An 18,463-nucleotide genomic window follows, 5' to 3' on the forward strand; every position below is an offset into this window, starting at 1 on the left:
CATTAACTAACATTCTCATGCAACCTTATTGTAAAAGTATTTAAGTGTTACCACTTAACTGAATAAAATATATCAAACTTGTATTTTATAATGCACAGGCTTCATTTATCTAATCATTTATGGACAGAATATATATATATATATATATATTAATGTAAAATCGGCTAATCACTTTTTACAGTGTACAGTATGTATGTGTTGTAAAAAAGTCATTTGTTAACATCAATGCATTAGTTAAGATTAATTAACCATGAGCAGTACAGTATATTATACAGCTTTTATTAAATCTTTGTTTAAGTACACTGTAAAAATATCCATAAAATCTGTATGTATATGTGTGTGTGTGTGTGTGTGTATATATATGTATATATATATATATATATATATATATATATATATATATATATATATATATATATATATATATATATATATATATATATATATATATAAATATATATATATATATATATATATATATATATATATATATATATAAATATATATATATATATATATATATATATATATAAATATATATATATATATATATATATATATATATATATATATATATATATATATATATATATATATATATAAATATAAATATATATATATATATATATATATATATATATATATATATATATATATATATATATATATATATATATATATATTAGGGTTGGGCATCTAAGCTATAATGCCGATCCGATACGCATCTCGATAGAAAGAATACGATCCGATATATTAGCGATACATTTGTGACATATTGCGATGCAACACGATACGATTCACACCCATATCACGATACGATGCGATAATTCAGCACTAACTAATTAGATCAAGTTTATGAGATGATGTGAAAGAGGATGCTGTGCCATTGAATGAGTTTGATTATTTATTAACCAAGCAAAACCAAGACTTTTTTTTACAAACTGGCTCTTCTCTCAGAGCCAGAGTGTCAGTTTACAGTAGAGGGCCATTTTAGAACATATAGCACATATTATTTAAGTATTTTCAAGATAAACAGAATGTATAAGTGCAATATATATTAAAAAAATATGTATATATTTGGACTCTTTCAACATAAATAAATTTAGCATTGCACAACAAGAATTGTGATTTAACTTTTCAACTATGAAAACAAGTTTTACAAAGATATATTTTGCCACTGATTATTCAAAACTTAAGGTTGTAAACTAGCAGTGTTATGCTGCTTTGAAACATCACTGTCACTGTAAACAACAGGCTAATAAAAATATAACAAACCAGCAATCTTCTTGCTGTGAGGTGGTCAAACTACCCACTGTGCCACCGTGACACCCAATTATTTTTATCATTATTATTATTAATATTATTGTTATTATTATTATAATTAAATAAAAATTAACAGGAGGAGGTGTTTAAAACCTTCGTTCTCCGTGACACTAGGCTGAATATCTTTGCAGATGAACAATGCAATAGCATTCGTTATTGGCGTAGAGCGAGCAGAACTGTTGCGCATGGAAAAAAACTTGCAATGCTTTTCTCACCACTTTTGGAACTGGTTGAAGCAGTGCGAAAGCCGGGGATGCAGAAACACTGGAAGATGCTTTCACAACAACACCGTGGCGCCGCTTCAAGTGAGAAATCAGATTAGTCGTACTGCCCGCGTATTTTACAGATGCGCGGCACATTTTGCAAATTGCATCTGTCCTGTCATGTCGTCCATCCTTAAATCCATAATGTTGCTTGCCATACTTTAGATTTAAAACTCAGTGGGGAATATGTTTGTTTTGCTTCTCGCGCTTTCTGAGGGCGCTCCACTAGCTTCATCCGCACACCTGATACACTGAGTTGTAGTGTGTGCACATCCGCAAATCCGTTGCTAAGGCTTACTTTATGTAGGTAGATTAAATTATGCGCCAAAAACAGGTTGACAACACTTGTTAATAAATAAAAAATACATTCTATATTAAAAATATAAGCTGTATCTCGGAAAAATCGATCCATCTCGCAAAAACCGATGCATCTCGATTTGCTTCCAAAATTTCATTCATCCTCTGCTGCTCAACCGATGCACTCGCATCGTGCACGCGCATGACCGCGTACTGATACATATCGGTTAATCTTCCCATCCCTAAATATATATATATATATATATATATATATATATATATATATATATATATATATATATATATATATATATATATAAAACGGCAGCTGTGGTTGATAAAATTTAACAATCAATAATACAGTATGAACATAAAATAAATGTTTATATTTTGTGGTAAATTACCATCTTTATTAAATAACCATACTTTTTTTGTCATAAAGGATATACTTTTTATTTGTTTTATTTAGTTTAATTTGATGTACTACATTACATATAACCGAAACTATAATGAAATTAATAATAAAATTTAAAAAAACTGCATAGAATAAATAAAACAAACAAAAATAAAATAAAATGATAAACAAAGATTAAAATGAACAGTTCAGAAATGTAACAATATTCCCCACACGCACAAGCCTTTATTATCCTATATACTAATGAAAATGCTCTGATGACTGCTAAATAAATATGCAGCTACAATAGTGGCTTAACTGTGTATCAGGCCTGCCACAGTGGTTGAAGCTCTAATCTGCTCAGGATACATACACAATTCACCATTCACTGCATGTGGATTTGCCTTCAGCCGTGTTGCATCACTCCAGCACCAGCTTTAAAAACTCCTTGATATTAATTTAATCGCCCTCAAGTGGTTTCAAATCTTGTTTTTTTAGTAAACAAAAGAAAATGTTTTGAAGAATGTTGGAAACCACAAAATCTCTTCCTTTGGGTTTAGCAGAAGAAAGAAACTCAAGCTAGTTTGGAACAAATGAAGTAAATAAATAATGACAGTTTGTTGTTTCTAGGTGAATCTCTTTAACACCCTTATTTTCTTTTTCTTACATTCTTACAAGATGTACACAACACCTTACTTAGTCTGTTACTGTGTGTTTTCAAACCAAGTGGAAACTGGAAACAAGTTAAAGTGGTCAGAGAAGACGTGTTTTTATTGACAGAGTTTATTCAGCTTTAGTGAGCATGAGAAAAACAGGAAATCTCAATCTGAAGTAAATGACAGCAGTGACACTGATGTGTGAGCTTCATGCATCGCTGCCACAGGGCAACATAAATGTCACACTTGCAGCTTATTTCCACCACTGTGTGTCTACCGTGACCTGCACACTTAACTCAGGTAAGAGCTTCCATCCTGGCAGCTCTTTTGACTGTATGCTGGTATCACAGCATCACTGCTTCATCAGTTAGTAAGTGACATAACTGCTTAGAGGTGATAATAATGATTACTGATGTTATATATATATATACACATACAGTACATACATACATACATACATACATACATACATACATACATACATACAGTGAGAGTAAAAAGTATTTGATCCCTTGCTGCTTTTGTTGGTTTGTCCACTAATAAAGACCTGATCATTCTGTACTTTTAATGGTAGATGTATTCTAACATGGACATACAGAATATCAAAAAGAAAATCCAGAAAATAACTTTAAAGAAAATATTTTTAATAAGTATTTGATCCCCTAGTATGCATTAGGAGTTCCGGGTTTCACAGACCAGTTAGACACTCCCAATCAACTTGTTACCTGAATTGAAGACACCTGTTCTAACTAATCACCTGTGTGAAAGACACCTGTTCACAGAATCAGACAATCAGACAGATTCCAAACCCTCCAACATGGGTAAGACCAAAGAACTCTCTCAGGACCTCAGAGACAGGATTGTTGACCTGCACAAATCTGGAATGGGCTACAAAAACATTAGCAAGATGCTGGGTATTAAAGTAACAACCATTGGTGCAATTGTGAGAAAATTTAAGAAGTATAACCTGACCATCAATAGACCTTGGTCTGGTGCTCCACAGAAGATTTCACCTCGTGGGGTGGCAATGATCATGAGGACTGTGAGAAATCGGCCTGCAACCACACAGCAGGAGTTAGTGAATGACCTTAAGGCAGCTGGGACCACAGTCACCAGGAAAACAATTGGCAACACTTTGGGCCGCAAAGGATTAAAATCCTGCAGTGCCCGAAAGGTACCCCTGCTTAAGAAGGCACATGTGAAGGCCTGCCTAAAATATGCAAATGATCACCTCAAAGATGTACAAAGTGATTGGGAGAAGGTTCTGTGGTCAGACGAGACCGAAATTGAACTATTTGGCCTAAACTCTACTCGTCATGTGTGGAGGAAGATAAATGCTGCCTATGACCCCAGAAACACTCTACCCACCGTCAAGCATGGAGGTGGAAGCATTATGTTTTGGAGGTGTTTCTCTGCCAAGGGCACAGGGCTACTTCACCGCATCAGTGGGAAAATGGATGGAGCCATGTACTGTGCAGTCCTGAAGGACAACCTCCTCCCCTCTGCCAGGAAGTTGAAAATGGGCCGTGATTGGGTCTTCCAACATGACAATGACCCGAAGCATACAGCAAAGGCAACAAAGGAGTGGCTCAAGAAGAACCACATTAAGGTCATGGAGTGGCCCAGCCAGTCTCCGGACCTCAATCCAATCGAAAATCTATGGAGGGAGCTGAAAGTCTGAGTTGCCAAGCGACAGCCCACCAACCTTAATGATTTAGAGAGGATCTGCAAAGAACAGTGGGCCAAAATTCCCCCTGATATGTGTGCTAACCTTGTGGTTAAGTACACCAAACGTCTGTCTGCTTTGCTTGCAAACAAAGGCTGTGCCACCAAGTATTAGGTGCTTTTGGCTAGAGGGATCAAATACTTATTTCCCTCAATGAAATACAAATCAATTAAAATATTTTCTTTAAAGTTATTTTCTGGATTTTCTTTTTGATATTCTGTCTCTCCGTGTTAGAATACATCTACCATTAAAAGTATAGAATGACCATGTCTTAGTGGGCAAACCAACAAAATCAGCAAGGGATCAAATACTTTTTACTCTCACTGTATATAATATTTAATGTTAATTAATTAATTGATTATTTATTTATTTTTATGATCCTCTTTTACACTTAAAGCATCACTGGAACTTAAAAATGCCCTTGTCTTTTTGTTTTTTTGGTGTGCAGAGGAGAAAAATGAATTGCAGATTCAAATGCAGCTTTTAACATACATTTAATGAAAGCTAAAACTAAACTAAGACAAGGCAAAACAGACCAGGAAACACAGGTATCATGAGACCAACAAAACAACAACAGGCAATGAGAGGGGAACACAAACTGGTATATATAATCTTGTAATCAGTGGGAATGAACCGCAGCTGCGTGTGTGCGCGCGCGCGCGTGTGTGTGTGTGTGTGTGTGTGTGTGTGTGTGTGTGTGTGTGTGTGTGTGTGTGTGTGTGTGTGTGTGTGTGTGTGTGTGCGTGCGTGCGTGTGTGCGTGTACATGTGTGCGCTTGTGTGTGTGTGTGTGTCCAAATGACCATCAGCTGAGGCAGGAGAGATTGGTGCAATGCATTCAAGATCACTCGTCTTAAAGGTCCCATAAAATTAAAATACTTTTTTTGGATGTTGGTTTCACCTTTAGAAGATATAAAACTGATATAAACATGTAAAGCTTTAAGTTTGTCACTACCGCCTATACTGTATGGAGCAACATTCTTTTTTCACGACACCTCAAACTACAGTTTCTCATCAAATCTTAACCAATCAAATGCTCTCTAGTATCTGACATGCCCCGTCCCCTTAAGTTCAACTGCTCTCATTGGCAGAGCTGTAAAAAAAAAAAAAAACACAAAATGCTATTGGCTGTTTTTAAAAAAGAGGAGGGGCTACACTATATCTCACCCTCTTTTTGTGGTTTAAATTAAGATTACATAAAAAAAATTGAATAAAAATGCATATTTCAAAGCACTTCTTAGGACCTTTGACTGTTTTTGTCTTTCTGAGAATTAGGTGTCTGGTGGTTTAGTGTAATGTGCATTAAAAGCTACATTATTTATAATTTTAGTGTCACAATTTGCTCTTTCTGTTTTAACCTGACATTTACTTGGACCTCACTCCTTGGCCTCCTCCTAAAGGAAGGCTTTATGCAAACTTAAACATTTCTAAGCAGCTTACAGATGCGTCCCTCTGTTCTGTGTCTTTCTCTGGTTTCCAGAAAAGCTCTGACGAAAGTATTCAAGGGAAACAAGGCTGGCAGAATAACTCAAAGTGCAATCAATGCTTTGTGACAAAATCTTATCAATAATGCAACAGGAGCTTCCTAATCTGCCTTTTACAATATGCAAACTGGCACAGGAGGCAGAGGAGTGAAACGAGCTCAAAGAAAAGCACTAGAATACCCCTTGAAGGCAGAGAAAAAGAGAGTATTAGTGCTTTTGGAAACCAAGTGGTTTGTTAAAGAATGCCAGCCGGAGGGGTAAGACTGGCCTGTTGGTCCTAATGCACATGGCGAAAGGTAAACTGGCAGACAACAGAAACTGTGCTGGAAGGGAGAGCTGCTCTGCTCGCGTCTATTGGAACATTACGCTCTGTTGAACGGCCCAGACGGTGACAATGAAAGCCACAGCAGCGCAAATGTGAACAAACATCTGGCTTTGCTTTTTTCATGTGTGATTGCATTTGGTATTATCTTCTATTATCAAGAGACTCCCTTGTTACTGTTTTATCACACTCAGTGATTTATTTATTTTTTTATGCATAGTGTGTGCACATGCACCTGATATTCATCACATTGTGGGGATCAAATGTCCCCTTAAGTATAGTAATACTAGTATTTAATTCTTGTAATTTTGGCCTTGTGGGGACAATTTGTATTGGTCCCCATAAGGAAACGGCTAATAAATCATATGAAGTGAAGTATTTTGAAAATGTAAAACCGAAGAATACTTTCTGCGAGGGTTGAATTTAGGGGTAGGGGTAAACAGAAAACAACTGTTCCTTATAAAACCATTATGACTATGGAAGTCTCCATACCTAAAGCATGAGAAAACAGTAGTAATACTTAAAATGGAGAAATTGAGAAAGCTAAACAAACAGAAACAAACAAATGTCTTTCACTTTCTAAAACGAATCCTCCTACTTTTCTAGTAGTAGTAAATAATACATTTTATTTTTGATACAATTTTCCTAAACTCAAAGCCTTACAAGATATACAATAACAAATAAAAAATGCAAAGATGTACAAGCAGTGTTGCAAGATTGGACGGTTTTGAATTTGTGCAGGTAAAAAAAGGGCATAGATGGGTTGACAAAATTTGGGCAGTTTTAAAACGTAACTTTTATGTGCAACTTATTTAAAGGTTCAAGAAATTTTTCAAATTTTAATAGATTTGTGTTTACTGAGCATCACTTAATACAACGTTAGCACCTGTCAGCTTTAATTGTGGGGAAAACTGGATAATTTTGAGCTTTTCTCAGCTAATTTTATCTTCCAGGTTTAAAATAATTATATGGGCGGGATCAAAATCGGTGCAAAACTGCAAGTGGAGTGATGACGCATCAGTTTTTTTTATCCTATGACAAGATTGCGCTTCTTAATTATTCATGACTGCACGTGCTTTGCGAAGGAGATCCTATGTTGATCACTGGGTGAAACCACGTTCATTGACTCTGCAAACAGCACGCAGTATTTAGTCGTTCATGAAGGGTCGTATGTGTTTGTTTTCATGATCCACTGGGTTTGTTGCATGTTTTTCCCCGCAGTCTTGTCAGGGCTGATACAGCAAAGCTGTATGTGTGCAGCAAGCATTTTTGTTGGGAGAATAGTACAAGAATTGGAGAGTGGCGGACTTTGTCTTTTATCAGTTGAGTTCATTCACATTTAGACACATCGCCGTGCTAATGTGTTCACCTAAATCCTCCAGATTACCACCAGGGCTAATGGTTGAAATAGGCAGGGCAAGAGACCTGCTGCACTGAGTCTGCATTCAGACCCGGGGATTGAGGGAGAAGTCCTCATTTATAGTGTCTATATAAACACGATTATCTTTAGATAAATTGTGGTTGTGTGTGTGGAATTGCGAATAACATATGTAGCAGGGCATTAAGTTACTGTTTATTTCTTTGCATTTTAACTTTGTAAAGTATAAAATCGTGCGTCTCCTCACGGTTTGTGTCTCATTTAGTGAGCCAACCGACAACAGTTGTTTGCTCCCCTCCCTCTCCCCTGCTCTGCTGGTCACGCCCACTCTTGCCTCTGCTCACAGTGCTCCTCGCCCATTATGGTGCAATTGCTTTTAAAAATTCTGATGTAGACTTGAACTGAAATAGGGGGGTTTCATGGCCCTTTAACAAAACAAAACAAAACTGTGTGCTCCTACTCCATTCAGTTAGTAGTGACCAGTGCATATCACAAACAAGAGTAGGTGAAGGAAAGTGGTATCAAAATCTGACTCCTGGACCAATCTTACTCTCCTTTGCATGTACACGCATCACGCACCTGCAAGTAAACTTACGGTTTATCATGACACTTTTATCCATCTTTTCTTTTTCCTCAAGTGACATCAAAAACAAACATAGAAGGGTTGTCTGATTGACAAGCAGCACCAAATTATCTTCAAAAGAATTTAAAATGCCAAATGGGAAAAATGTATACCCCATTTCAAAAGTAAATCATACTCTAATAGGTAGTGTAATCAACACAACATTAAGTAATTTTGGGCTTTTTTGTGTGTTTTGGTGGGTTTTGGACAGCTTTTGTGCTGGAAAAAGTCAGCTGTATCTGGCAACACTGATTACAAGCTTGCATAAAATCCCAGTAAGAAGCCAGAAGTCACATCGCAATAATAACACAATAAAGAACAATAAATAAGCAAAATGTTACAAATTGCATAAAAGTGATAGTGATGATTACAAATTAAATGCTTTGCTAAAAAGAGGTCTTAAGAAGCTTCTTAAAACTATCCAAAGAAATTGTATTCCCGATGATTATGGGTAATGCATTCCATAATTTTGGTGCAAAGTATAAGAAAAAGCCCTACCTCCCATGGTTTTTAGTAAACAGCGCGGCTGATAAAAAGTGAGTCCAGATGCAGAACGAAGATGATGAGTAGGAGTCGGAAAAGTTACCAGGTCACAAATGTAATTTGGAGCTAACTCATGTACTGCTTTGTAGGTTAAAATCAGAGTCTTAAAATCAATACATGCCTGAACAGGGAGCCAATGAAGTTGTTGAAGGACTAGAATAATGTGATGGCATGAAGATGTGTCAAAGCACGTGCAGCTGAAATTTGAATGTACTGCAACCTCCTAAGAGAACTTGCTGGTTACCCCCCAAAAAGAGAATTATAAAAATCAAGACGAGATGTGATGAAGGCATGAATAAGCCTCTCAGTGGTAAATATTCTTCATGGAATCATGCATTCCATTATGATTTTTTAAGGGTGTGCATTCAATTCTGTGCTGTTTCCAGCTGAAATGAACTCTACTGGCTCTAAAACACCAACAATTTCTGTTTGTTGATTTCAAAGTCAAACAAAAAGTGCTTCAGGGGTAATTAATGTGTCCGTGCTCTTTGGATAAACAATTCATAAGATAAACACCAAAATCATCCAAGTCACTCAGAAATTAAGCAAAAAAAAAAAAAAATTAAATCCTTTATTAACATGAGTATTATTTTTAAATCATCATTATTTTCATCAGGGTGGCAATCTTCAGGTCCGTCTGGAGTTCATTTGAACACTGTGTCACATGACTTAACTAAATAATTACTATTACTTCTGCACAAATTATGATAACAATAGTCGAGATAGATTATATGTAGCTATGTTTCCATCCAAAAATGTGAATGAACTTTATGCCCAAAACTAGATTATCGCATAAAAGACGTGCAAATACAGCAGCGTTTCCATTCAATGAGTCAAAGCGAACAAAATCATCACTTCCTGATTACCTGGCGCCAAATATCAACTGTAAAAAGGGAATTTGCTGCAGTAGGAGAAACTGTGTCAATCTATTTTTCATCTAATTAATGACTTTTATAAATGCCTTAGAAGGCAATCCTAGCATGCAGTGAACACGCAGTGGCGTTTGAAGGTGTCAGATGCGGAGCACAGACACTCTTGATTCTGGAGGTCATTATTGATATAATAACACTAATACTTAAACGGAAAGGTATTTTAGAATGACCAAAACAACAGTTCAGATGGTGTACAGTGTGCATAGCTTGCTGGTTTGTCCATTTACACACATTTTCATCATCACATGATCTCTTATTACTAAATGTGACCTTTTTTAATATGCATACTGAAATTTGTGCAGTAAAAGTGTCTACATCGTAGTTTATGCACATCTTTTCTTATTGAATAAAAAGTTTATCCTACTCGGTTATGCGCATGCGTTTTTATTAGCATTTTCAAAATTTATGCGCATGCAAAATGCGCATAAATATAGGTGGATGGAAACATAGCTGTTGTTAGAAGTTCGTTTTCTCACCCTCAGTGTAAATGAAGCAATCAAATAGGTGTTTTTATTCCATCGGCAGTGGCAGAATATTAAAGGTGTATCTACGCAAATCTCACTTTAAAACAATGACATATGACTGGTTATTTTTGGAGGGACTCAACAGAGCCATGTCTTTCTGTTAAAGCAGATGACACTGACGTACAGTGACCTATGCTGTCTTTGGTACAGTGCTGATATTAGTCTGTCCTTGTCTAGTCAAGTTGGCAGAACTGAGTTGGCAGAACTGCTGCCATGAAATGTCTTTAATAAAATAGAGAGAGCTGACAATGAGATCGTCCCTGTCCATCTCAAATTCATTACGCATGCTAGTTCTCTATTATGAATAAAATCCGAGATATACTACAGAATTTTTTTTATTCTGTTTCATGGCTCTATATAATTAAACCCGTCATGAACCTGTGATGGAAATGTCAGTTTTAATAATAACACACATTTGAGTCTTTCAACAGTCAGCTTTTGTGAACTGTCAATGCAGATTACTCCAAATTGTCAGTCCTAACCCTAATTACTTCTGCCAGTGTCTCTGTATTGAGTTATGATTAAGTATTCTCTCTTTCCCAATAAAAAAAACAAAAAAGTTTATTTATGAACAAGTATTGAAAATTGGAACTAGATGTCACACTTTTCAGTCTAGTATATATATAGTATAGTATTTATATATAACATATGGTATATACAGTATATATATATATATATATATATATATATATATATATATATATATATATATATATATATATATATATATATATATATATATATATACTGTATATACCATATGTTTAGATATGGCATATACAGTAGTTTATATGCATATATTTAATTTAATATATTGCAATAATGAATATGCAGAATATTGATATTGGGGACAACTTTTAGAGTACATTTTAACTACCTCAGGCAGCAGGTTCTTTACATCCCAGCACTAAATGATGAAGACTTAATAGGTGATATATTTTCAAACATTAATATTTTCGGTAGCACTTCATAAGACTGCCATGAAACCTTTATAATCATGACATATATGTGAATGAGATTTCATGCATGCTTATGACAACTATTAATAAGTGGCATTTGCTCAGTTATGACAGTTTAAATGTAAAGATGACATTGTTTGTTAAAACAACTTGACATAAATAGATTATTATTTTAAAGGTTTAATGACAGCCCCATGAACACCCTTTCAAGTAAAGTGTTACCATATTTTCACATAATCTGGCATACACCTGGAAATTCTGTTTGTTTTTTTGGATATTTTGTTGTTTTCGTATAGACTCCATTTGCTAGCATCAGTTCAATTAACTAAAGTCAAATTAACGACAACTGGAAAAAGATTTCGTTAATCTTAAGTTATGTTCATTTCTTAATTAATGCTTTAATATCAACAGTCGTTTTATGAAATGGGGTTATAAGCATACATTTCAGTTGTATTTTTTTTATTAACTTTAACAGGTGATAATATGGCTTTTCTTCCCTGCTGATGATTGCATGAACTAATGTTTACAAATGAGATTTGTTACCTTTTGTATTTCTTTATCTTTTTGCAATCTAATTTTCTTAAAACATTTATTTCCTCTGGACATAAAGTAGTTATGTATATATATATATCTTTTTTTTTTCTTTTTTTTTAAATACCCCTTAAAGTAATATTTTTAGCAGGGATTTCATGATAATACAGTACCGTAATAAATGCTTTAGCAATTAATTGCAATAAGAACATTTGATTCTGGGAGAATCACATTTATTTACAGTAAATTCCTTAAAGTGATTGTTCAGCTCAAAAATGAAAGTTTACTAATCATCTCAGTGCATGCAAAATGCTGGAAACTTGACTTTTTGCCAATAGAAGATTTTTACTTGAACCTGAAACCCTAAAGCAATACAATGGTAGATTGTATGAAGAGATATGATTAATATGTGCAAGAAATTAAATGTTAGTTTTTTATTTATTTATTTATTTTTTTTTTTAAACCTGCGATCCACTGCCTTAAGCAAATAGCCTGGATTAATGTTCAATTTGTCAATGAAACATTTGATTGCACTGTTTTTTACACTGTACATGAAACATTTTGCAACTTGAGCTGGCAATCAACTTGAGCTGGTTAATCAAAACTCCATTTCGGATATGTTGCTCCTATTTAAAACAAGCCAATACCAGCACATATGATCCTGTGATTTTGGGTTTGTTTCCAGCTCATTCAGCGCTCCAGTTACTCCAGCAGTGCCTAAAATGATAAAACAGTCCTGACTTGGACAGATAAACTGATGAGCTTCTAATAAACCCATACAGTAAATGAAACAATCATTTGAATGAAGAAGGGATGAAATTAAAGTTTGAATGGTTTCTTATGGTTTATGTAAACCTGATTTTCTACGAAACATTTATTTAAAATTTGGCCTTTCAATAACACATCTTTACCTTTATCATAGTCAAAATTAAGTTTTATTTATTTTTTGATAACATGCCCCTCAAAAACTTCTAATATGCCTTTCATGAATTAAATAAAACACATGAACTTCAACCTTAATTAAAATGCTGCCAGTATGACATGTTATAACTTCTGCATTCATATAAATAAGTTAGTTATATAGACTATTGGCTAAATGTATGCCAGTGTGTTTTCATTTGTTTACCCAACTGTTAAAAAGCACAATATTTATCACATTATTTAGCATTAATCAGATTGATTACAACCAACATTTCCCTAACAAGCATGTGTATAATTGACCTTTTAATGCAAAACCTTATCGTTTCTGAAATCTAGCTTTTGTGACAACTTCCCCGCATGACACCTAACACCCCCCTCACCCTTGTTTAGGTTCCTAAAGCTATTGAGAAATGGGATTAGTCATCCATGACGCCACCAACAAGTTAGAAACTGTGACAATATTCAATGACCAACAAAAACAGCATGCGGCAGAAACACTCCAAGGCACTAAACAGCCAATTTAGATCTTTATGTTCTTGACGAAAACAACACATTCAAATCCATGTCAACCCAGAGGCATATACTATAATGACTGCCTATACCCTGCGAAAAAAATAGAAACCATCAGATATTTTGTATTGGTTTTAATGGAAACTTTAATGATGCATTGGGTCTCTGGTGGTATTTGTTTCCTTGTGTTAGTGTCATGTTGAAAACAGTATATTAGAATATATTAAAAACCATTAAATGAACTGCTTTTTGTGGTTCAAGTTTGATGGCATGTAATGTTTTCAGTGGTATCTGTATTGGAAACCATTAAAACATCTGTCATGATTTCTTTTTTTAGCAGGGTAATATGGAGCAGAAGCATGTAAACTTGCTTGTTTTGAGTTGTGTAATGTCGGAACACAACACTTTACGATGCCATATTTCATTATCTTTACTGTGGAAACACTGACTGACAGCTGTAATGTCTGTACTCTCTCTCTCTCTCTCTCTCTCTCTCTCTCTCTCTTTGCTTGTGTGTGCACAGGCTTGCATGTGTGTGTTCTAGGGCTGTTTGTTTGAGGTTAGACTGTGGTTGTTGACTGTGACGTGTGTTGTCATCTATGGCAATGTAGTGAGTACTTTAGATTTACATTGTGATGCATTTAAGCATACCGTATGCTAATGGGCTTTGGGATTGTGAACATGTTCCCCACATTTTATTTATTTAGAAGGTTTCATCATTTTGAATTCTAATCATGTTTAATATGTGTCACTCTTATTATGTGTACAGCAGCATTAGTTAGATTAGTTCCTTGCAGCGTCAGTTAAATTGCCTTACAGTATGTTTTATGTTGCATGAGTGTATTGTAGAAATAGCCAAAAATACGTTTTATAGATTTTTCATTTATGCTAAAAATCATTAGAATATTAGGTAAAGATCATGATCTATTAAGCCATTTTGTACATTTATTACTGTAAAACTTAAAATTTGATTAATAATAAGCCTTGCTACGCACTCAGTTATCAACTTAAATACTTTTTTTTTTACATTCTTTTAACCATCAGGTCAAAGATTTTTAAATAATTGTATATTTTTGGTCTATTCTAAAACATTATGTCTTTGGTTTTATGATCTAATGTATCTTAAAATGGTACAGTATATTCTGAAAATGAATAAATAAAATCGTTTTTATGTATATTTAAAAATTGTATGAATATAAATAAATAAATGTAAATAAAAGTCATCTGATTAACAATTTTACATACACACACACACACACACACACACACACACATATATATATTATGTTAATCAGCCTAATTGTTAAACAGCCTCTTCAACCTTCTGTATTACTACACCCACATAGAGCAGATTAATAAACGCACTAGTTTGACAAATATTGCTGTTGGACAACATACTGTACTTTTAGGGCTTTTTTGGTGAGAATGTAGTTGTTTAGATTGCAACTATGCAGTTTATTTATAAGGATAGTGCCTGTTTTAAATATCACTTTGGAGATACAGCGCAACTGCATCCATCAGCCTGTCATATCAAGCAGAGCAAAAACTGTTGACGTTCCCCACAAGGTAAAGACAGAGACCGCATTATAAGCTCTTAGAGGAGAAATAAATCAGTGTAATTTCATACTACAGCTGATCAAATCATTATTAAACATATAAGTGACTTTCTAAGTGCATCTCTTTCTTTTGTTTGTTGTATTGTTGTATTTATACAGCAGTCTGGTAGTGTTGCTTTGGGTTTTTTAGGGTTAATTATTGTGATCTCCTGATTGCAAAAGAAAAATACAGGGAAATGTCTTTAGACTGATGGCGTTTCATGCCGTTCAGTCTTATAATGCTAAAATATAAGCAAAATCACCTGTTTTGTCATCACTTTAGCTTTTACGCTAGAGAATCATTCAAATACTAGCTCTAAAGTGACAGTGGTAAAGTAGCAATGGTCTCTGCTGTTCTGACGTCAGCTGCAGGTGTGAATGAATGGCGAAGAAAGTAGTTCCTCATACAAAAGGATTTTTAGAGTTTCCGTGTTTGATTTTCTTTTTTAAATATTATGCTGTTGAACTGTTGTGTAAACACAATATCACACTTGTAGCAGTGTGTTATGGCTGTATATCATCACTGGTGGGAAACTATAAGGCACAACATTTTTTCATTTTTTATATTTTTATTTTCTTCCTATTATTTTTATTATTTTATTCCTACTCTTATGAAAACATAGTTTGAAATCATCAAGGAAAACTGACGCATTCCACTAAGACATTGTTCATTCAATCACCACTGTTAACACATAATAAAACTGAAACGAAGTCTATCAGTTGAGAAAATGAACACAGCTGTGAAAAGTCTCAGGTAGAAGCTTCATCCTGCTTCATCCTTCATCCAGACAAAAACACATTGAGATGAAACTCGTCCACAACCTTTCAACACATTCTATGCTGACAATGCACCTGTTGTAGAGTAAAGCTCAGCTACCCTTGGATGGAAAATAAGAGATCCTTTCCTTTCCACCTCCTTTGAAACTATCCACTATACAAAAAAATAAAATAAAAATAAAAATCATAGTATTTCTCAAAATAACTCTTACTAAAGTGAAACATGGCAGCAGGGAGGAACGTGTCCCATGGACTGTAATTAATTGTGAGTTGCGGGATGAAGTGTATCCAGCTTTTCTTTGAAAACAACTTCCTCTGAAATGGCTTTAGGTAGAAGAAACTCTCCCTCAGGGCACAGCGAATGGCAGCCAATACAAAGGCGACACAGACGCTGCAAGTGCCAGCGTATCAATAATGCAAGGCGCTACGCTTGCGTGGGCCCGAGGATCGTCGACAAATGAAACATTAAAAATTCATAGCATCATCAGCCAAAAGAATTGTGAAGACTCTGTACAGTTCAAAGGGACCCAGAACTCTCGCCTCTGCCAATTTCAGATTTCGGAGTGTCACTTGCAAGATCAGACTCAAAAAGGGATGGAAAAAGTTTTAGAGAGAAATCACTGAAACTGAAAAAGAGATGTACAGAATGCTTCGATGAATATTGCTTTAGGTTGATAAGGAGGTAAAGTTTTGCAGTGTAATATCAGGAGTATTTTTAAAGGCACATTCATGATCCTATTCTAGTTTCTGATACCCAAAAATACTATAAATACTATTCTACTTAATATTAATGAGTAAATTATCTTAAACAATTGGGGTCTGCAGGCGAGTGCTGAGGATGCGTGAAATGTTTGGGGGGAAAAAAGTGAAACATAATACTTAAAATCCAGAAACTTCTATATATATATATATATATATATATATATATATATATATATATATATATATATATATATATATATATATATATATAAACACATTTTGGTATCAAGTAAGCAAATAAATTAATAATTTAATAAAAAGCAGATAAAATAAATAATTTTATTAAAATAATTTTATAAAAATAGCCAAAATATGATTAAATAATATTCAAATTAAAAATCTCAACCTGATTTAATAAATAAATGCAGTTTAGGTTCAAATAAATGTAAGTAATCAAATATGTAAATATTCAACTATGTCATGCTTTTATAAGTCAGGAATATGTTATAATCTAAATTAATTATAGAAAAAATTTTTTTTTCAAGTGATATACCAAATAATATTTATAAGTTTTTATACAAGAAATAAAAATGTATTTTACTTATTAGAATGTGGCTCCCTTGCATGGGAATGGCAATTTTTGGGGCTTTGTTGCATCTACAAGATTAAAAACTTCTGTTCTGATCTAAAACGTTATCAGTGCTTCTTCAGTTGTACCTAATTATCAATTTATTACTTGCTGATTTTATTTGTATATGCCGAAGATGGTACTTTTTGGCTACCAGTTTTATTTTTATTTTTATTTTTATTTTTATTTCTATTATTATTATTATTATTATTATTATCATTATCATTATCATTATCATCATTAAAATTTCTAACACTTGGACACAAAAGCATCATTAATACGTTTCCTAAATATCATTATACAAATTACCACAAATTATTTAAAAAAAATCCATTTACAAGAATTAAAAATGTCACTCATCCCTGCGCTGTAAGACGCTCAATGTGAAAATGCCAAGAAATCACCTGTTACTCTAAGAACAAGCTGTTAAAAATAAAAAAATAAATAACTTTTTCTGTGTTTTCAATAAGCATGGTGATTTGTGATTCAGATTCTTTGATAACCGCACATCTGTCTGTGCTGATCAATTATAATGAGAAAATCGATCCACACAAAGCTACAGGGTTTATAGGCTATGACTCTCTCTGACAGGGACTCAAAGAAAAAAAAAGCATCAGTTCAATGAAAATCCTCATCTTTGTTGAGTAAAGCCGAAAGTGCAAATTTTGATGCGTTTAAACCTTCACATTTGCGCGACAATCCGCTAAATAGGGAGGATTTGTATGATACTAATCCCAAAACACAAATGAGGAGAAAAAAAAAACTAAATTTACGCTCCTATTTTTACTCTCTCCTCCACCAGAGAAAACATTCGCACTTACCTCAACAGAATCCCTATTTCCCACGCAATGAATCCCCAAGCAGCCACAGAGCGCAGTCTTTTCCGAGTCATCTCAAGACTGGATTGGCACAGACATGCAGTCCTCCGTGATCGCCCGCGCTCTTCAGCACCTCCGGCTTCTTGACTTCAGGACCCCGGACAGCGCTTCACTCCTGTGCACTGTAGGCTCGCTGCGCACGCCAGTCGCGGAGAAATCCCTCATAATCTTACGAAGCTAAAGAAACGCATACGATAGTCTTCCCTCGTAGTGATGGAGCGCTGTTTGAAAGCGTGAGAGAGCTGAAGTGATTCTTGACATATTCAGACATTTCTAAGCAAAGACCGCCCCGTGCGCGCCGCGCGCTTGACTGACAGTGCGCTTCTCCACTCGCGCTGTACTCGTGCATGTGAGGCGCTTATACTTGCAATTATAGAGAACTGAATGTAGATACTTCACTTTGCTCGTGCCAGCCTATTTTAGTTTCAGAGCTGCTCACGTGATTAGTAACATGTACTATTGAATATAACATGAGGTCGTATTATAATATTATATAATG

At 34.5% G+C, this 18,463-nt stretch overlaps 1 protein-coding gene across 2 annotated transcripts in view; it reads right to left on the minus strand.

Moving 5' to 3' along the window:
• glra3 (glycine receptor, alpha 3) overlaps positions 1-18,309 on the minus strand; it is a 105,987-nt gene extending 87,678 nt beyond the window's left edge. Inside the window, exon 1 of one of the 2 annotated variants that reach the window (XM_021477569.3) lies at positions 17,908-18,309. In XM_021477569.3, coding sequence (XP_021333244.1) covers positions 17,908-17,978 — 71 coding nt within the window. In that variant the 5' untranslated portion in view covers positions 17,979-18,309. 2 annotated transcript variants of the gene reach the window in all.
• Positions 18,310-18,463: the final 154 nt, after the last annotated feature.

Source organism: Danio rerio, chromosome 1 (assembly GCF_049306965.1).
Source record: "Danio rerio strain Tuebingen ecotype United States chromosome 1, GRCz12tu, whole genome shotgun sequence".
In the NCBI taxonomy this organism is placed as follows: domain Eukaryota; kingdom Metazoa; phylum Chordata; class Actinopteri; order Cypriniformes; family Danionidae; genus Danio; species Danio rerio.